Source organism: Eutrigla gurnardus, assembly GCF_963514095.1.
Source record: "Eutrigla gurnardus genome assembly, chromosome: 16".
NCBI classification, from domain to species: Eukaryota; Metazoa; Chordata; class Actinopteri; order Perciformes; family Triglidae; genus Eutrigla; species Eutrigla gurnardus.
In genome coordinates this window covers 3233005-3253880 of record NC_139927.1, presented here as the reverse complement: position 1 = coordinate 3253880, position 20876 = coordinate 3233005, and the positions used below count along the sequence as shown (strand labels likewise).

Genomic DNA, 20876 nt, shown 5'->3' with positions numbered 1-20876 from the left:
TAGTTTTTTTTGCTGCTGGGCTCCTTTCTGTTCAACATACACACACCCCGTTGTACTACGTTGTTGAATATTCCACTGTAGTCCTTGAAGTAAATGTGTTCTGTCGAAGCAGGAAATACATTGTTAATAGTTCTCCAGTCAGTATGGATTTTTATATCGTCATATTTTAGCATTTAGTGCAAACTGAATGTTGAAATTCTCCTCAGTTCTTCAATTCAAATGCTTTTTTATTTATTTGTATTTTTTTTATATAACGTTCGGCTTAAAAATGCACTGGTTTGACTTTAACGTGTCCTTCACTGACAGGAAGTAAACACAGCGGTTGGCTAGCGACAGTCTACAGCTCCCTCCCCCCGGTGTTGGAAAGCATGGTGTTGCTATAGCAACCATTTCTCAACAGGTTGTGTGTGTTTTCCGTCGCTAGCTCGCCTGTCGGTGTCGGTTAACCGTAAACACGTTCACGTTTTAAATAGAAGCGACTCGTCCGCGTTCATGTCTGGAGGTCACGTGGAACGCGTGTTTCGACACACTCTCCGTGAAGTCGTGCGGGAGTGCGCGGCGAGAGGTCACGAGGTCACGGACGCTCTGGCGACTTTCATGGTGAGTAAACTGTGACGTCACCAGCTGCCGTCGGTCAAGATAACGGTCTCCGGTAATGCCTTTGTATTGATTATATTTCTGTCAATAAAGATTTATTAAGAAAAAAAAAAGGTCTCCGGTAACGTTAGAAGGCGTCACGTAGACCGGAGACGGTCGGGAGGTGAGTCCCAGAGGCTCGCCTGCAGTTCCACCTGCCGCCAGAGAGGCCGCTAGAAGCAACGCATCTCAAATCCTACAGACTTGAAGCTTGAGCTAATTAACGTTTTAAAGGCAAAGACCCCTCTATTGAACCCAGCAGTGACACCCATGGGTGGTAACAAACGTCACTTTACGTTTATATGTTTGTTTATCTTCTTAAATCCTCTCAGGTGACGGCTGTGATTCTGGACCTGAGGAATGGCTTCAACGCTGACCGGACTCTGACCCAACAAGACTTCAAGAAACTGGAAGAGGTGCGTGAGCTGGGTCAGGTTTCACAGTTTAGTTCTCTCACAAGCCAAATATTGGTGAATTAAATGAGGTTTTCCAGCCCCTGAATGCCAGGGCCACACATTTAAAAATACAGCAATGTCCCGTAGTCAAGCCCCCCCACGAAAATATATTTAAATAAATATATCTAATTTATTATTTAGAGAGAGAGAGAGAGAGAGAGAGAGAGAGAGAGAGCTCTCTAAATGACAGTCGCAGAGATAAAACCCAGATGATATTCTTAGTGAGGAGGGTTAATAGAAGGTGTAAAGGAGTTGGATAGGAGGGTCGTGGTCCAACAGGGTTCCTTTCTAATCTCCATCTGGATTATATTTTATTATGTTATTCTATATTCTATTTCTCACAGCTGTGTGTGGAGCAACTCATGGAGAAGTGCAGCACGTCCCTCGACACAATCAAGATGCAGCTGTGTTTTAAGACCAGTTACTCCCCCGGACGTAAGTCATAAAACATACATGCATACAAAATCTGAGGCGTAGACATTAGATCAAGTTCAACTTTTTAAGCACAGGACATTTAAACACAAATAAGTTCAGTAAAAAAAAGAAATTTGATTCAAATGACACATGGATATCCTAACAGCAGGTGCTGGTGTTTGTGCAGGTGAGTTTGTGGAGGAGGTCCGCCGGGCGTCGGGGTCCAGGCTGAGTGCTTTGAGCAGAGAGATCACCGACAGCAGAGTGAAGTCGAGGGAGGAAATGGACGCTTTGTACCTGAAAATCATCACCTACATCCAGCTGCGCTCCGGCATGGGCTCACCCACCGACGCCACCGCCGTGCACCGGGCCCAAGGTCTGCCGCTTTCAGGGTTATTTGGGGGGAACTAGTCAGAGTAGAGGGTGAAGCTGTAAAATGACCTTGAGTGTCCTGAAAGGTGCCAATAAATACAATTTATTATTATTATTATTAATAAAGGACATCAACCTACAAATGATGTTTCAGTGCCCCAGACAGCATGAGCCATGTCTGTGAACTGAACCAGCCTCAATAGGGACGATGCCGGACCCATTATAATTATTAAATCATAAATATCATTATTCAGGTTTCTTTATTGGAGGATGCAGCATCTCGTTTTCGAGGGTGTCCTCAAAAAAACAAATAGAAACCAACACTGGACAAGTAAAAGACATAAACGATAAAGAACACAAAAACACAATCTATCATTTTATTCAAGATTATTTGTCTCTCATGGGGGTAGTTAATGAAAAGTGACCCCTGACCCCCCGGTGTGTGAATCTCCTGTCCCAGCTGCCCTGCAGAGCGTCTTCCCTCAGACAGGACTGGGAGCCTTCATGGGGCTTTTAAAGAGGCACAAGGAGGAGAAGCTGGACGACCTGACCACGCTCGTCACAGGGATCCAGCTCTTCACCAAAGCCAGCGAGACCGGAGGCGAGGACACGGACCTCCATGAGCTAAGTACGCCAGCTCACTGGATCCTTTACAGTCTCATCCAGCCACTTACAATAAACACATTCTACGACGGCAAAAACTTCAAAATTCAAGAATTTTTAATATTAGTGTTTGGGTTATTTGTTGTACCCATTGTAGTATTAAAGCATGGTGGAACGAGTGGAACAATAATCACCATTTCCTTGCGTACCAGTCAAATGACCACAGAAACCAGTTTAAAGTCCGTTCCCACCATCGTCGTCGTTTTAACGTCTCTCTCCCCCAGTGCCGGCCGTTCTGAACGAAGCTCTTCCGGTCGTCAGTAAAAGCATCGGAGACGCGCTGAGTGCATCGCAGACTTTGGCGTGGAAATACAGCGGCGTGGTGGAGAGGCTGACGGAGCCTTCCAGGCCGCCGGGAGAACCCGTTAACCTGCTCAGAACGGCTCTGTACAACGTCAGGCAGCACCAGGCCTTCCTCCAAACGTTACTGGTGAGGGGACAGAATTATACGGTCCTCTATTATTGAAATGTGAATCTCCATGATGGTTCGATGCCCATTTCTGCAGCTTATCGAGTAAAAGAAGGCATGAATTCATGTTTTTTTCCCCCACACCAGGCTGACGCGTGTTCATGTGGCAGGCGTGTGGAAACCCTGCAGACTGAGCTTCTATCACAGATGCAGCTGCTGAAAGGAACCGTGCGATCCAGGAAGAGCATACGGACTGCAGAGGTTTTTGTACGTTGGCCACCGCTGTTGTGTTTCTGGTTATGTCTCGTTGAATCATAAACATCCTTTTATGTATTTGTACGCGTCGTATCGTCTTTCAGCCGCTGTTCAAGTCCCTGTCCAAGCTGTGGTCTGGACTTCAGGATGAGGCTGAGCTGCTGAACCACCTGAAAAACACCATGAACAACCTGCAGCCCTTCGTCGCCTCGCAGAGGTTTTCAGAGGCTCAACTGGACGACCTGCTGGAGGGGTCGGAGGTCAAGACGGACGAACAGAGAATCATCGAGTCCTCGGGTATGTAAGTGTGTAAGTCACAAAAACATGGGGAAAGAAGTCCCTTCCAACGTGGCTGTGTTTTCCTTCCCGACGCCTTCCAGATGAGTGTATTGATCCGGCTGAGACGGAGACACGGGATTGGCTGCTGCCTGAGACGACGGCCGGTTTTAACGAGCTGCCGCTGGAGTATAACGGAGTCTGTGGCTACACGCTTGTGAACAGGGATGGGCTCCTACTTCCAGGTACCGTTCTCGTGATGCAACATCAGGAAAAGGTATCCGGATGTTCCTTCTGGGACCCGGTACTCGGCCTCAGCGTGCTTCAAAACCAATTAGGTCACGTGGCGTTGCTATTCTGAATCGCTCTCAGACTGTAGTCGAACTGTAAGCTGTTTCGTTGAGTTTCCTTTTACAAGCTTGCATACAATTAGCCTTAGTGTTGGATTGTCTGGTATGTTACAATATTTGTCACAAGAATAATAGTCGGTGCACAATTCCCCCGTCGGAAAGGTCATCTCAGGTTGAGGTATTCTGTATGAGGAGCATCCTTAATCAAACCTACTGTACATGAAGTCCAGTCCAGTTCGGAGTATTTCACCCATCTGGACCCTGGATTGCAGGTAATCCAAACATCGGACTCCTGAAACACAAGGAGAAGCTCTACGCGTTCAGGTCCAAAGAAGCCGCCTTAAAGTTTGCCTCCAGTCCTGACGACTTCGTTGCCGAGGTAACGGAGAGAGCCAGGCGCTGCCCAGAACTCGTTGGGCTCCTCAAACTCCAGCAGCAACTCTCCTGTGTGAGTCCTCACTCAGAGGTGGGCCTCCTCCTCCTACCCTCCTCCTCCTACCCTCCTCCGCCGCCTCCTACCCTCCTCCTCCTCCGCCTCCCACCCTCCTCCTACCCTCCTCCTCCTCCGCCTCCCACCCTCCTCCTACCCTCCTCCTCCTCCTTCTCCTCCTCCTCCTCACACTTCCGCTTCACCAAACAATCTTCTCACACTCACCGAGACAGAGCCGTTTCTTGCTATAAGTGGCTGCGGGTGCATAAGGCCCCTGCAGCCACTAGGGGGCTCCCAAGCTGCAAGTTTTCCGTGCTGACAGGCTGCATGTCACGTCATAATAGTGGTATAGTTTTAGATATGGCAACATAACGGGCTCTTATCCATCTGGTGCAGAAAATTTAAAATCACTCAAAGGATGAAGGAAGACATTTGTTCATGATGAAGGGTTGGTAGCAGTAAAGTTAGCCAATTTTATTCCATTTATTGACACAAAGGTGCCTCATTGTTGAACATTTTTTTTTATTATTTTCTGTGGGTTTAACTTGCTTGGGTCAACTTGAGATGTTTCATTTGAATTTGAGAGAGTTTTTTTTTACACATATACGCTGTTTTCCTCTTAAAGTGTAATGGATTGATGGATCTCCACAGATTGGTTAATTGATGACTCTAAATGTCCCGTAGGTGTGAATGGTTGTCCGTCTGTTGTTGCAGATGCAGCCAGGTGAGAGTGCAGCGGTGAAGCCCATCACCAGGTGTGACGGCGGCACGCAGACGGACCTCCATCCGGTGGAGCCGAACATCGACCGGTCGTACGAGTGGAACGAGTGGGAGCTGAGGAGAAACGCCATCAGACTGGTGAAACCCCTCCATGCAGGCCTACGTGATGTGAAGAACTCTATGTGGTGACATTAGTTAAATGTTTGTTTTAAATGTCTAACAGGCTGATCTGAGGACCAAGGTGACCCGTTCAGCCCAGACCCATCTGAGCCACATGAGACAGGAGAACGCCACGCAGACCTGGTTGCCCAAAGTCGCCGCCTGTCAGACGACCCGGACCCGAGACCACGAGAACAACGTGCGTCCGTATCAGATCCACCTGGCTGGTCTGATGGAGCCGAGACACGAGATCAACACAAACCTGACCAGGTCTGTGCATGAATGATTAAAGAAACAAGAAAACATCCAATTAAACGTCTTATTGGTTTCATCATAATGGAATTCACAACATTTAACTAATAGGAAGATTTATATTTGCTTCTTAAAGGTTGTATTCATGTTAATGTGCATTTTAAAATCTTTGGAAGAACAAAAAGTTTGTGATCAAATCATTTCAGGGTCCCCCTGCAGTACCTCTGCGAACCCCCTAGGGGTCGCGCACCCCTGTCGAAGATCTCTGGCGTAGACTGTATAGGAACGGTCATCCACAAGGGGGCGCCGCAAATATGGGAAAACAAATGGAAATGTTTAATTTGTACTATGTTTAATAGTATTAGTACTATTAGTTCGAGGTATTACACCAACCTACAGCTACATAAGTTCATAGCAAAGCCCATTTTTCTGGCCCCTCCCCTTTTCCGGCTCATACCACTTTACACGCCCCCTGTGGGCTGGAGGCGAGGCGAGGTATCTGATTCTGACGTCAATTACACAAACTATTTGTTTAGATCCAGGTTTTCATATCTTTACATCATGAGGACAGTTTTTTTGTCTGCATCCTGTCATTGTCCGGTTAGAGGAGACCCGGGCCTCACTTCTAATTCAGCTGCATTGTTCCCGGCTCCTCCAGCGGTCTGTCCCAGTGGACCGAGGTGAAGCAGATCTGGTTTTAGGGGAGTCTTTCTTTGTATTGGATGTCTTTTTTTTTTTTTTTTATCTGAAGAAACAAAAAGCAGGGAGGCAGATTTTTTCCACTTCCTGCATGAAGTGTTCAGACCTCGGTTCCCCCCGCGTTAGGAGTAGATGGACCAGTAGATGATGTTGAAGAGGACGTACGATCCGGGGAAGATGACCCGGGAGTACTTGTCTATGATGTGCGTGTCGACCCAGACGCTGTTGTAGGCGCCGGAGCCGACGTGGCCGGTGACCTGGTCGCTCTCCATGGCCAGCTGCACGAGCATCCTCTCCCGTTTCATCCCGTTCTCCTCCGGCAGGCCGTAGTTCCCCGTGGTGTTGGCGTCCACCTCGCTGTAGCTGGCCGACATCGTGCCTGGATGGGCCGTACCACAGGTACAGGGCAGCTGCAAGGAGACGCCATGTTAACAAGACTGTGTCCCATCCAGAAATGCAAAATGATTCTTTTTTTAAATAATGAATAATGATGATAAATTATGTGAATCATATTTATTGCAGTGTAATGACGACTGCAAAGATGTGTTTGACTTAAGAAGGGAAACTTAAGTTTACAGCCCCAAAATCTGAATATAGTGATGTATTAGTACAATAGTATTTAGGTTAAACTATAAACAAGACATTCAGGTGGCTCATGTGACCAAAAAAACTCAATCTATGTCATTCCACTGCTTGATAAAATAAATATCAACGAATATTGTGTTTTCTAGTAATTTAATAAATACATTTTCCGTATGAAATATTCCCATGGCTTTGTATCCTCCTTGCTTGAATGAAACACTTGCCAAATGAAAAGTATACGTAGTAGTGTATTAGTAGAATATATGATGTCCTCACAACATGAAAGACTATCATATTGAATGTTCACCCAGGCTGTGTTAAGGCACCGCGGTGCTTTGAGCTGAATGCTAACCAGCATGCTGATGTTGAATCACCGTTTTTTACCGTTGTAATTGGAAACATTTGCTCGTACAGCTGAGGATGATGGGATTTGAGCCCGACTCGCTGGTTAAAGACATACCACTGACCCTTTCTCGGAGACTCCTCTCCCTGCGTTCTTGCAGAGTGGACAGGTAGTTGACGGCGGCGTACTCGATCACCGACAGGAAGACGAAGACGAAGCTGACCCAGAGGTAAATGTCCACGGCCTTGATGTAGGAGACCCGGGGCATGGAGGCGTTGACTCCGGTGATGATGGTGGACATGGTGAGCACAGTGGTGATACCTGAAGCAGGACAACGGGTTAAGTGTGGAAGTAAAACTTTGAGTTGATCAAACTGGACTTGACAATATATGGAGTTCAAATGGTTAACCATTGCTGCCATTTAAAGATTATGGAAGTTGTGGTTTGCCACAAAGTCAGGATGAAGCGGAAGTTTAAGTGTGTTTTAAAAAGGAACCCAAACCACTTTAAAAAAACAAACAAACACAGTGTTTATAGGTATTAAATTCTGGTCCAAATCTTCACATTTTAGTCCAAAGTTTAGTATATATATATGTTGTATTCGATTGTGTAAATATTCATAGTGACCGCCCCCTACTGGTTGAACCATGGCTTTCTATTTAATGTGTTTACTGTGATCTGGAGCCTTTTGCTAGTTTGCACTGTTAGCTGCAAGCCGCCTACTTAGCTGTTGCCACATTTAGAGCCATTGAGAGGAAATAGAAATGCTACCACTCTGATAAAGCGCATCTTTAAATTATAATTATTATTATTTTTATTTAGGACAGTGTGAGTGAAAGAGAGATGGCACGCAGAATGAGCCACCGTTTGGATTCAAACCCGGGGCCGCTGCAGCAAGGACTCAGGTTCATGGGGCGCCAACACTGAGCTATCCTGCACCCCTTTAAATGATTATTTTAGTCATCTGTGGGCTTTTGATGAGAAAGAAATCCGTCCAGATCACCACCAGGGGCAAATATAACACTGACCTAGTGGCACCCTGGCGGGGACAGCCCTGCGGTCGATCCAGAAGGACACCCAGGACAGCATGACCATCAGCGTGGCCGGGAAGTAGGTCTGCAGCAGGAAAAAGAAGACGTGACGCCGCAGAGTGAAGTTGATGTACAGACGGTTGTACCAGCCTGCAGAAGAGAAAACGTTAGAGGTCACACGGGGATGCCAAATGAACAAGACGGCCCGCCCTCTTTCCTGCCGGTACCCGTGCTGCTGTAGAAGGCCAGTCTGGTGGTGGTGTGGAACTCCTGGATGAGGAACTGGGACAGGGAGATTCTCTCGTCGGTGTTTAAGGAGCGGTTCCCCTCCTTCCAGTACAGCATCAGGTCATCGTCTGTGTACGCGTCTGGAGGGACGAAGACAACGATATAATTTCCTTTAAATCCACCGTATTCAGAGGAGGAGAAGTAGCTCACTGCTTCTGCAGTTGCCACAAGATTTTCTACAGAGGTCGCTGCCATAGTGGTAACACAGAGGAAGAGGAAAAGCCACATGAAGGTTGATCACGTCACTTACAGCTCTCGATCTCCAAAGAGCATGTCTGCGTATCGAGAGGAAAGCAACTCAGGTCCATGCTACACATGGCTGTGACCGTCACCCTGCAACGACAAAACAACGCTGTGGTGACGCGATGGAAAAAGCCAAAAGTCATTATTTCTTATTCTCTTCAAGTCATTTACTTAAAAAAAGAAATGTAAAGTAACAGTTACTAGTGTTCAGTACGACGCGTATCAGGGCCGCTGTAGGAAAAAGTTGCACATTTGTGAGCTTATTACGATGCTAACAACCAGCATCTATGCTAGCTAACGTCCCATGAATGTATGTTTATTTTTCTTATTTATACATCACAATGTGTGAAAATGCCTCGTTAAGGTCCTTAGGGTGATGATGTTGATGCTTATTGTTGCTTTTATTCATACGAGGACAAACATCTTATGGGTGTTTATTGATTGGGGAGGTTGGGCTAAGATGCTAGCAATAGCTTTCACTTGTTGTCATAGCAACAGCAAACATCCGGTGTTAGCGGAACCAATTTGTTTATTCATCCATCCATCCATTGTCTACCGCTTATCCTGTATTCAGGGTCACGGGGGGCTGGAGCCGATCCCAGCTGTCATTGGGTGAAGGCAGGGTTCACCTGGACAGGTAACCAGTCTATCACAGGGCCAACATGTAGAGACAGACAACCATTCACGCTCAAATTCACACCTACGGGACATTTAGAGTCACCAATGAACCTATCCCCATCCTGCATGTCTTTGGACTGTGGGAGGAAGCCGGAGAACCCGGAGAGAACCCACGCTCACACGGGGAGAACATGCAAACTCCACACAGAAGGAACCCGGGCCGCCCCGGGAATCGAACCCAGGACCCTCTTGCTGTTAGGCGAGAGTCAACTTGTTTATATCGGCTATATATATATTTATAAACTCGCAAATTTGCCACTTCTTTTGTACGTCAGACTGATTAAGTAGGAGATATCACATTTAAAAAAAGAAGCAACTAACACCTTTTCCGGCATGTTCATGACGTAAATCTTGACACGTAAAAATACAAAGACATACTCGTCTACTGGCAAAGGAAAAGGAGTCTATAGACTATTTGAGTGGCACAAAAACCCATTTATATGTGCTAATTCTGGTGGGAAAAGGCTGTCAGAGTGGTGATAGATACTATAAACATGATAGGCCCATAATGCATCTCTAACCTCACAAATAGCGAGAGGGGTCAGGGGTTTCAGAGATCTGGTTTCCGGCACAGAGATGATAAATGGAAAAATACCGTAATCCAGCTCACAGGACGCGAGACGGCTACACGGTCTGCAGGCGAGGACGACGAACTGCTCGCCAATCTGCTCTTTACTCTGGGAAATCTCCAAACAAGCACCAAGCCCCACACAGATTAACCCCGGCCATGTGATGAGCAGGCTTATATCCACCACTTACCATCAACCTCACACAGTAGGCATCCACCCAGTTAGCAGCTATCAACATGGGCCCCCGCTGTCCATCACACACATCTCAGATATGTCAAACAGTTGAACGCCATCGTTTCAGTTTGTTCCCGTCCATCAGGAAGGCTGTTATTTGGGCGCCGGCGGACACAGCAGGAGGCAGATGGCCAGCTGTAAATCTCTGCCAGGCTCTGTAACGTGGATTACAGAATCAACCCGCTTGGCCCCGAGCCTCCTATCGCTCGCCCAAATTACGAGGTCTTGCTCGGCAGTATTAGCGGCCCTAATTGGCAGAGCGTTATCCCCTTAAATACACATCTTGTACTGTGGCAGCTGGCGCCACTTTGCCTTGGCAGGACCGCCGGCGGCAAATCACGTCCCCGAAACACCTACTAACATCGTAACCTGCCCCACTTTGCTGTTCCGTGCTCTGGTTGGATCTAGTACGAAGGAAAACAGTGGGATGTGTTATAATGCATGATGCCGTCTTTTTTACATTATCAGCCCGGGTACGAGCTGTCCAACGCTGCCAGTTTTGAGTCTCTACCACCTTCTGTACCAGAGATACACCAGGAGGATCAAAGGGAGGAACACCAGGAGAACCAGAGGGAGGACCACCAGGAGGACCAAAGGGAGGAACACCAGGAGGACCAACAGGAGGGCCACCAGGAGGGCCAAAGGGAGGAACAGAGGGAGGACCACCAGGAGGACCAAATTGAGGAACACCAGGAGGACCAGAGGGAGGAACACCAGGAGGACCAACAGGAGGGCCACCAGGAGGGCCAAAGGGAGGAACAGAGGGAGGACCACCAGGAGGACCAAATTGAGGAACACCAGGAGGACCACCAGGAGGACCAAAGTGAGGAACACCAGGAGGGCCACCAGGAGGGCCACCAAGAGGACCACCAGGAGGACCACCAGGAGGACCAAAGGGAGGACCAAAGGGAGGACCAGAGGGAGGACCACCAGGAGGACCAAAGTGAGGAACACCAGGAGGGCCACCAGGAGGACCAAAGGGAGGACCAACAGGAGGGCCACCAGGAGGGCCACCAAGAGGACCACCAGGAGGACCAAAGGAGGACCAACAGGGAGGAACACCAGGAGGAACGGACCACCAGGAGGACCAGAGGGAGGACCACCAGGCGGACCAAAGGAGGACCAACAGGAGGACCAAAGGGAGGAACACCAGGAGGACCACCAGGAGGACCAGAGGGAGGAACACCAGGAGGAACACCAGGAGGACCAGAGGGAGGACCAAAGTGAGGAACACCAGGAGGGCCAAAGGGAGGAACACCAGGAGGACCAGAGGGAGGACCACCAGGAGGAACGGACCACCAGGAGGACCAGAGGGAGGAGCAAATGCAGGACCACCAGGAGGACCAAAGGGAGGAACACTAGAAGGACCACCAGGAGGGCCAAAGGGAGGACCACCAGGAGGACCACCAGGAGGACCAGAGGGAGGGCCACCAGGAGGGCCACTATGAACACCACCAGGAGGGGCACCAGGAAGACCACCAGGAACAGCATCAGGAACACCACCAGGCTTTTACCGGAGACTGTAGAGGACTTTGCCGTCGGGGTAAACCCGCAGCATCACGTTGTCCGTGGTGGTGTCGTGGGTGAACGACCTCTTGGAGTGGACGAAGAACATGTCGGGGACCCAGATCTTCTTCACCAGGCGGCCGTCGAAGGTCATGCTCAGGTTGTTGTTGCTCCTGAAGGACAGACGCTCGTCTTTCCAGTAGTGCCTCAAATACAGCGTCATGGTGAAGTCCTTGAACCAGAAGACGCACGTCCGTCACGTTATTGTCTCAACCTACCACATTTATGCGGCTAGCAGCGGTTTTGTTGCAGACGTACCATATCGACCTCTGAAATGGCGTCCAGACTCTCGACCTGAACGTCCACTCCGACGGGGACGGCCGGCCCTGTTGGAGAAACACGCAGCAGCCATGACAGTCGAGCATTAAAGGTTGAGCAGGTCGTTTGGAAAAACACAGACTTTGAACGCATCGCCGAACCGGAAAAGTCCCGCCCTCTTTGTCAGAACACCAATCGAGTGCTCGAGATCGGCAGAGTGCAACCAGGAAGTAAGCAGGCAGACCGTCCAATGACTTTCTCCAGCCTGCCTTTTTTGATTGGACGGGGTTTTTACAGTCCTGCTACGGCCACAGATGACTTTTTAAATCGTTTCATGTCGGAGCATTTAATGTATTCATTGCTATCGGTATGTTACGAGGATTTCAAGTATAACAAAACTTCAACATAATGCAACATAATGTTTAAATACACGACAGCGTTTGAGCGTAATTGTTTTCAATTAGTGGTTCTTGCTTTATGCGTGTCGTGTTTTTGCAGGAGTGCCCTGAATGCATCGAGTCAACCAAAACCAACCAAAACCCAGAAAAGGCACCTGTCATGAGGTGTTTTTCCTTCGTCGTGGTGACTTCTACGACTTATCCTGACGTTACTGTGATCTGAACAGAAAACAGCAGGAAGCAAATTAAAGGGCAAAAAAAGAGAGGGAAGCAGCAATAACTGCAATAACAGTTTGACCTGTAATCCCACGTCTGGATTATCTGTGTTTATTTGAAGGTTGTGACTCCTTTTTATGCCAAATCTTTTGCTTTCAAACAGTGATTTTTTTCATCCAAATCCCCATCAAAGCAGTCGGTGCAGATTTCCCAAACAACGGCACGCAGGACGTGAGTCCTCTAATCCTAATTGACATGATGGTGCACGCTGCTTGCTGTTTGTCAGCTGTTGTCCTTTGTTGCTTTTGTTGACGTTCTTTTACTCGCTGTTGTTGTGCCGTTCCCTTTAGCTCGTATGACACTTTTAAATTCCGGTTGTTTTTCTTTCTCTTTAGACGTTTTACTGACTTTTTACTCGATTTGCTACAAAGGTAATTTTCTTGTCTTTTAAAAAAAAGGATTGCTATTTCTTTCTGTGAAGTATAATTGACAGCAAGCATTGTGGTTAAAGCCCTGAGATGTTGTTGTAGTTTTGAAAGTAAAGAAGGCCGGATTGTATGAAAAAAACGTTATTTGAAACCAGTGCAGGGGGAGGATCCCTCCCTCGAGTCCAATCATCCTTCAGTGTTTCCTCGGTCGACTTGAACGTCTTCAAGTCAAGTTGTGCTTTTTTTTTTTTTAAGATATATGACGAACTTTCTGCTCTAGTAAACGAGGGAATGCTTGAGAAACAAGTTGATTGGTTACCCCCCCCCCCCCCCCAGCAGCTAATGAGCCAATCAGCAACTAAGGAAGACTAATCAACGCCATTCAGTGTGTTCTGATTTTTAATATCGAGTGGAAACCCAAGTGTGAGAATTTAACACAGCGCCCAGATTCACTGCTAACGTGTCGGATTAGAACGGGGAGTTATTGAAACCTAAAGCTGCAGACTGGGCTGCTTGGTAATTAATCGCCGGGCTGCAGCAGCGTGACTCGGGCGTAATCCCGCTCCGTTACGTCATCTCCACGAACCTCATCATTCAGCCTATAGACCAGATGATGTGGGTCAGGTGTAGTGGAAGTCTGAAAGGAACACTTGACGCCGGCTAATGAATGAATTACAACGGAGAGATCGTGGTCTCAGGAAGAGGATCCTCCTTACCTCCAAATCCTGGCCTCATAGTGAAGTCGTGGTCGTCGATCCTCAGCAGCTGCTCCGACTTCGTGCCCCAGGCTTTCGTTAAATCCGGACTCCTCTTGAACATGGCGCTGATGGGCGTTTTTTTAGAAAAGCAATTTGATAGTTAATGTTACATATATATGCATAGCTACGTGGTTACCACAGCAACCGTGCAGATGGGTTGAATGACTCCGATTTTAAAAACGAGGCAAAGTGTCGGATCACCACTCTGGTCCCACTATTGTACTCGTGGTCCCCAGAGGATGAACCCTCGTGACTTCCTGACGATTCACTGACTTTTCCTTAAGTTAGCATTTAGCTTGAAGCTGAACCATCTATAATAAATAAAGAGAAAGATTTAGTTATTAATACGTATTGTAAGCTAATCTTTTGTAATTGAAGGTCCTCTGGTAAGCAGTGTTCGTTCGTGCTTTTACTTTGAAAGGTAAAAAAAAAGAAAAGAAGTGGTATACGCTGCTGTTAATAAGCGTATTTTCCCAAATTAATAAAAAATACAAAGTACTCATTGTCTGTTATGTTTATGTTATAATACTCACACTGCCTTCACAGTAAAGGGGGGTTACATCAGTACAGAATCCTCACAGGGTCCTGACGTGAAATATGGCCCTTCCAGGTTTAATCAGGTGACCCCTGACCCCTGAGTTTAACTGTGGATCTGACTATGAGGAAGTCTTCCCCGAGCCTCTTTCAAATCCACCGGCGTTGCTTAGCAACTAATCAAGGTTTACCGAGAATACGCGAGTCCCAGTACTCTGATTCTGTGCGTTTTATTTCGTCGTGACCGTATGGAGTTTATACAGCACGGGCGAATAATCTTATGAATTTCCTGATTCTGAGGGATAAGAATGGATTATATTGGGTTTAGTAAAATACACGGAAACGGCCCATCCTCCTAGATTCTGCAAACAATAGTGTGATTAAAATGTTCACCATGTGCCTCAGAGTCCGTGATGCTTTAATCTCCGCTATAAGAACCTCCTTTCAAGCCCCTGTTAGCATTCTAATTGGACTAAATAAAAAAAATAAAAACACCTCATACCTGCCAATCTTGCGACCTGATCCGTCTGTTAGCGGTATTTCTCTTTTCGATCTGAAAAAACAAAACATTATGTGATTTAATGCAGGCGTTACGCAATGTTTCGTAACACAGACTCTAAATTGGGTAAATTCAATGTAAAAGTAATCTTTAAGTGAGAGGTTGGGAAAAAAACAGATGGAAGGTTTAGAAATTCTATGACATTACAGTAATATTCTTATTTATTACATAAACAGCTGACAAACATGTATTCTCAACAAAAGGAAATCTAACAGGATGAAATTCACCATGGTTGTCAGGACACAATACATTTATTCTGATCTCTGCTGAGAGATTATGTATGCAGTCGTGTGTGCGTGACCATTTCTGTCTGTCCACAGCTAATCTCGCCTGCTGATGGACCCATCGGATATTTCTTGTGGTCATTTATGACTGTTTTAATCTTCATACGCAGACCGCTACATGGATAAAAACTGTATCTGATTGTATCTGTTTGTCTGTGAAGAACAGTGAGCTATTGTCAATTAATGACTCAACTTTCATTTGAACATCTCACCTCCAATCCAAGGCAAAGACACAACATTTGAACACACAAGAAAAGAAAAAAAACACACGTTATGTTATTCGTTATTATTCGTTGAACTCAAACTGGCTGACTGAGGATGCTCGTCGTCTTTGTGATGAACATTCACACCCAAGATGTTGGAGAACAAACGATAGATCCAGGTGCAACTTCCACGTCTGAAAAGTGAAGCCAAACTGAAGTGCCTTAAACTTGCATTCTCTCTGCTGGCCACCAGGGGGCGACTCCTCTCTGGTTGTATAGAAGTCTATGAGAAAATGGTCCTACTTCTCTCTGCTGGCCATTAGGGGGCGACTCCTCTGGTTGTATAGAAGTCTATGAGATATTTTCTCAACCTTTATCTCATGTGATTTATTTTCTCAGAAACATTGTAAACATAAGTTTATGGTCTCAATCCAGCATGATGCTCATTTAGTACATTATGGTGTCATTTGGACGATAAAGCAGGGAACGTTTGTCGTTGTCTTCAGTTCATGAAAGGTAATTACCTTTCATGAACTTTCATAACATTCTGGTCGCCTTAAACTATAAGTTTACTTAGCTCCAACCTCTTGTGTCATGCTGGTTGCAAAGAAACCAAGACGGCAGTCAACTACCTTATGGGTGACGTTACAGCGACCTTCGTATATACAGTCTACGTTTAGCAGACCGTGATGGTGCTTTTACCGTAACTCAGTGGTTTGGACAGTGAAATAATGAAGCGTGACTGAGGATCGACGACGGGGAGGTCAACGAGCTGATGAGCTGTCAGGGCACCGTCTGTCTTCATTGACACTAAAATCCGGTTGACTTGAGGACGAACATTGCTTTGTATTATTTCTACGTTGTACATGTCCTACTTTACATGATGCCGCCATGCTACCTCTAAGCTTTTCATCCTGTTCAGCTGCTTCATGTTCTGCTTTATCCCATTCGGAAATGAGATGTTTTGTTGTTGTTTTAATGGCTAATTTGGCCAAAGACACACCGGCACATTTTTACTCTAGATGTGATCATTTTATTTGATCCTGTTAAGACATTTGTGTGAAATTGTTGTAATTAGCATATGAATTATGCATCTTTAACCACCAGATTCTGAGCGTATTGAGCTGTGTGTGTTGAATTGGAGAAAGGCCCGTCTTTTTTTCTGTCTGGAGGGCGAATGTGGTATTTCCTCTCAACTTGGACATTTAAACACGGCACACCTTGTCGACTGGAGGATCTTCCGGTGTCGAAGGCTTTAGGTTGAGTCACGTTATTCAGTGACAGAAAACAGGGACGCAATTTATTATATTTCGGAGACAAATGAAGTCATTTTAAAACCACTCAGCTATAAGCTTCTCAAATGCCAAACTGTATCTTTTGACAGATGCACAGCATAAAAGACAGCATTACTTGTTTTACTATTTGTGCTTTACTAAAAAAAAAAGACATTTAATTGCTGACCTTCCTTCCGCCCGGCGACCCTTTTCCCAAAGCCACAACAATGGCAATAATTCAGAACGCACATTAACACACTCAGATTACAGGTTACGTAATCAGAGTAAGTGATTTTTCTAACCAGGCACACGTCACCTTTTGTCAGCTGGAAACGGGGCTTTGATTACGGAGCGTGTACAGTAGGACGACTCGTCCCGAGGCCACGACAACCCGGCTTAGAATCGTTTTTCTGGGCCACATTCAGTGATTTTAGGCAAACTCCGACTTGCTTTTCTTCCTTTCTCTAACTGGAGATGTTTGTATTGGTGGAAGTGGAAGAATGGAAGGCGATTTAATTTTTATTTACTGAGCTAAAACTCTTAACCTTACAAAGCAAATGTGTTGCATTCAAATGTATACAATGTACTGAAATGTACTTCAATTAAGGTAACGGCTTCTGTCAAGGTGGAGCTTTCAATCTTCAAATGATGCTGGATAATTTAATGGATGATAATGCATCACATTTGAATTGTCAATGTAGTACTATGATGAAGTATTGAAGTAGAAGTACACAGTAAGTGTTTTGGGGGCCTTGTGTAAGTCATTTCAATGAGTTAGATTAGTAACATAATCCAGTAGTATTTATATCTGATCAATAAATCAACAACTGTTTGGGGCCCTTTTTAGTTCGGGGGCCACAGGACCAGGTTGTCTTGCCATGATATGTATATTGTATGATAGTATTAATACATAACAATAGTGTGTTATATGTATGCATATTAACATTCAACACAGCCTCATGGCAACAACACGCTCACAAAATGTAATCTATCGGTTTCATGCCGAGCAACATGACATGTTCTTTGTTTTTGGTGTCGCTGCACGATTTCTTTTTCCTGTCAGTCCGTACGGCATTGCTTCAAAACAGATGTTTGTAGGCAACTAAACCACTCAATTAGGAAAAACATTTAAAAATGTATTACTATTAAAGTGCTTAATGACACGAAACCAGCACTGCATTGAAATAATACTACAAAATAAAATGTGTAACAAGTTGGGCATTCTCATTTTTGCACTGTGGTTTGAAAAATCAGTTGTTGAGTATTTATCTGCACCCAGATATGTTCCTGTCATAGAGAAGCTCTGTGGGAGCCATCCCTAAATCAGAATAATTAATAACATTACGTCATCATGACAGAAGCCAGATCAACGAGGGGAAAATCCTTTATACTCTCCCATTACAAGCAAATGCAACATCACCGTTAGGTAATTTCATAACTGGTCACTATGAGTTGTTTTCATCTTGTTTGAACAACAATAATAGAGATGTTAAGTAAGTGGAACTAAGCTGATTTCCACATGATGAGGAGGACCATGAGATGTCCAGAACAAGCCTGTAAGTGGCCCTTGGGTTGAACCTGTGTTGGCAGCAGAACTGTTCATGTCAATGTTTTAGTCTGGAAGACTTTTTTCTACTTTTTGGAGTTTTTTTTAACCTTCTTGAATGAAGATGTATACTTCCTTGGAGCTGCTGGTTTGTTCGCAGCGCTGAATAGAACACGTGGATATAATTGGACGGCAGGATATATTGATTTAAAAAAACATATTAAACACCATTTCATTACTTTAAGTGAGCTGTTTTTGTTCATCTTTACGCGTATTTACGCACGGCCCAGAGTCCTGCACAATGAGACTGACCTGCCGAGTCGGTGCGGCTGCAGCATCTGTCCTGTCGGACGCGCTTCCCCGTCCACGCCGACCGTCCCCGCGAGCAGGAGCAGCAGCACCACGTCCGTGTGCATGGTGTCCAGCGGGCCCGAACCCTCTCCAGAAGTCTCAAACCCGCGAGTTACTCCCCCGACTGTCCGCGCGCAGGACGCGCAGTCCGCACTCGCTCCGCGCTGTGAACATAGTGAGAATCTATACATGGACGCCGCGGGGTTTAATCTGGGAGAGGAGGGGCTATTTCCCATCAAATAACTCTACAAATCCTCCGCGTGAGACGGCGCGGATTTGCTCCCCGTGCGCTCGCGGGAGTCTGAGCATGAACGCACGTTTCTGCTGTTTCTCCTGCAGCTGAGCGGAGTGCTTCATCTCCGCGTGCACAGGTAAACACGCTGACAGGTGTGCAGTTCACCGGGGAGGCGGGATCGCCGATGAATATGATGATGCATCATTGGTGAATTTAACAACACGACTGTATATGCAGTGAAACTCACTTCAGGACACAGATGTTTTAAAAACACATCACCAATAACCAATGTGTATGGTATAGGAAGTTCCATAACCGCCTGTTCATCCATAACACTTGGCAGGGTGAGTTCGGGGTTATTATACCATCCGTCACTGTGATATCTGATGACTTTCACTATTGTTTCAAAGCGAGGTAAGTAACCCCAGCCAACCGTCACCACCGTGCCAGCTGCTTCTCCATGACGGAAACTCTAGTTAAGAGAAGAGTGTCAAAAAACAGAACATACACACAAACAAATCCAAAACTAACAGTGAAAGTCATCACGGCCCTCACCTGTGATGTCATCGCGGCCCTCACCTGTGATGTCATCGCGGCCCTCACCTGTGGTGTCATCGCGGCCCTCACCTGTGATGTCATCGCGGCCCTCACCTGTGATGACATCGCGGCCCTCACCTGTGATGTCATCACGGCCCTCACCTGTGATGACATCACATCAGTCCTTCAAAGGTTTGATTTGATTTTGACTTGGAAAACAACGAGCAAAGAAAAAGAGCAAACTGTAAAACACCAGTGGGCTATGTGACTTTTCTTCGGTTGCACCAGAAACACACCTGTTGTGGTGATGCAGCGCCACCTGCTGCTGATTATTGAGAAACAACATTACTGCAGGATTCACGTCATTTAAGCAAAATGACACTTTTTCACCTCCTTGTTCTGTCTTATTGACTACATAACATGACAACAACTTCTGTGCAGAAATTCAGTTACGTGCTGATGAAGAGTTCACCTCAGATGTGGATGTTTTTACTACATTCATAAGGCTCTCATATATAATTATAATTTCCTGAATATGAGAGAAAGCTTTTGTCCTCATAATTAAGCTTAATGTTGACCTTAATGTTGATATGGCACATTGTTTAACGAGAACATTTAAAAAATGGCACTTCATATCCAACGACCCCAGATTTAAAGTGCAAGACATATTTTAGTGCGTATGAAATGATCCTTAACGTTCAGTGCTGCAGTCACCGAGTCGTGAACCGTGAATTCAGATGCATTTTTAAGCCCAAGAATGTAATGAATTATCAAAGACATTCTTCACATGTCAGTGTTCCTATTTGTTAATTAGGGCCGTCCTCCATGTAAGAAATCCTCATTTGACCAACTCATCTAATGTTTTGATCAAAAGATGTGTTTTTCCAGAAAGAATCACACAAAAGTATAATTATGTCTTGCTTTTATTTTATTATTTTTAACTGTCCTCCGACGTTTCTTGGAAATGACTTCAGCATGACACAAATTTGAAAAAACAACTAATCAATGGAATAAATTTTAGTTGACTAAAACAAAAAAAACAACAACAACTTTGAGTTGACTAATTGACTAAGAGGTGGCCGTCCTGTGATAACACATTTATTCTGGGACTCTGGGATTCTCAGTAAAACTCATTGTAAAACCTCCTCACCACACATGTGGAGCATAAATGGACTAAAACTGCACTCCTGTGTTTTTTATGACAATAAATTAACCTTCATTAAAAGAAGATTACACACTCATATTATAGATGAAATGTTTCATTTTCAGATGTAATGCGTGGTCTTCGTCAGTAGATGGTGCTGACATTCTGAGTATCTAATCACTGCAGGTGAATAGGGCAAAAACATTTTTTGTGTTAAACGTTTTAGGAAAAGTCATGTTTATGATGCAACATCTTATCAGATATGTACTTATTGTGTGATAAAACCAGAGTTTTCCAAAATGTGCAAATGAGACATCATCTATTGGTTACCTTTGGTGAATTTTGAAGAAATCTACAGACGTAAATAGACAAAATAGTCTATCTATCTATCTATCTATCTATCTATCTATCTATCTATCTATCTATCTATCTATCTATCTATCTATCTATCTATCTATCTATCTATCTATCTATCTATCTATCTATCTATCTATGTCTAAAAGTCTGTCTTGTTTGCAGTTTATCTA

At 45.4% G+C, this 20876-nt stretch overlaps 2 protein-coding genes across 3 annotated transcripts; one reads left to right on the top strand and one right to left on the bottom strand.

Annotated features, from left to right (window-relative positions):
• The first annotated feature begins 278 nt into the window (after positions 1 to 278).
• On the top strand, positions 279 to 5568 carry cfap206 (cilia and flagella associated protein 206). Its single transcript, XM_084030032.1, has 12 exons — positions 279 to 600; positions 969 to 1052; positions 1436 to 1526; positions 1672 to 1881; positions 2338 to 2505; positions 2765 to 2970; positions 3097 to 3216; positions 3309 to 3501; positions 3585 to 3725; positions 4103 to 4296; positions 4975 to 5118; positions 5204 to 5568. The coding sequence occupies exons 1-12, from the start codon at positions 493 to 495 to the stop codon at positions 5423 to 5425; spliced, it is 1881 nt and encodes a 626-aa protein (XP_083886158.1). The 5' UTR covers positions 279 to 492; the 3' UTR covers positions 5426 to 5568.
• A 540-nt stretch (positions 5569 to 6108) lies between these two features.
• LOC311026461 (gamma-aminobutyric acid receptor subunit rho-1-like) lies at positions 6109 to 18585 on the bottom strand. Of its 2 annotated transcripts, XM_084030033.1 has the most exons (10): positions 18395 to 18585; positions 14719 to 14769; positions 13641 to 13747; positions 11883 to 11950; positions 11573 to 11796; positions 8585 to 8667; positions 8274 to 8414; positions 8044 to 8196; positions 7140 to 7336; positions 6109 to 6500 (listed from the first exon to the last, which is right to left on the bottom strand). In XM_084030033.1, the coding sequence occupies exons 1-10, from the start codon at positions 18496 to 18498 to the stop codon at positions 6213 to 6215; spliced, it is 1416 nt and encodes a 471-aa protein (XP_083886159.1). In that variant the 5' UTR covers positions 18499 to 18585; the 3' UTR covers positions 6109 to 6212. The 2 variants fall into 2 exon arrangements, with proteins under 2 accessions (XP_083886159.1, XP_083886160.1); XM_084030034.1 differs by lacking the exons at positions 14719 to 14769; positions 18395 to 18585 and having other exon boundaries at positions 7133 to 7336; positions 13641 to 14137.
• Between the last annotated feature and the right edge of the window lie 2291 nt (positions 18586 to 20876).

What these genes read in the sequence shown, in the direction of transcription:
- cfap206 (XM_084030032.1), top strand. Translation starts at nt 493, where the DNA reads ATGTCTGGAGGTCACGTGGAACGCGTGTTTCGACACACTCTCCGTGAA. An exon ending in GACCAGTTACTCCCCCGGAC is followed by an intron (nt 1,527 to 1,671) that starts GTAAGTCATAAA and finishes ATATCCTAACAG; the next exon opens with CAGGTGCTGGTGTTTGTGCA. An exon ending in GGAGAAACGCCATCAGACTG is followed by an intron (nt 5,119 to 5,203) that starts GTGAAACCCCTC and finishes AATGTCTAACAG; the next exon opens with GCTGATCTGAGGACCAAGGT.
- LOC311026461 (XM_084030033.1), bottom strand. Translation starts at nt 18,498, where the DNA reads ATGCACACGGACGTGGTGCTGCTGCTCCTGCTCGCGGGGACGGTCGGC. An exon ending in TATGAGGCCAGGATTTGGAG is followed by an intron (nt 11,951 to 13,640) that starts GTAAGGAGGATC and finishes TTTCTCCAACAG; the next exon opens with GGCCGGCCGTCCCCGTCGGA. An exon ending in CTCTTTGGAGATCGAGAGCT is followed by an intron (nt 8,415 to 8,584) that starts GTAAGTGACGTG and finishes TCGTCCCTCCAG; the next exon opens with ACGCGTACACAGACGATGAC.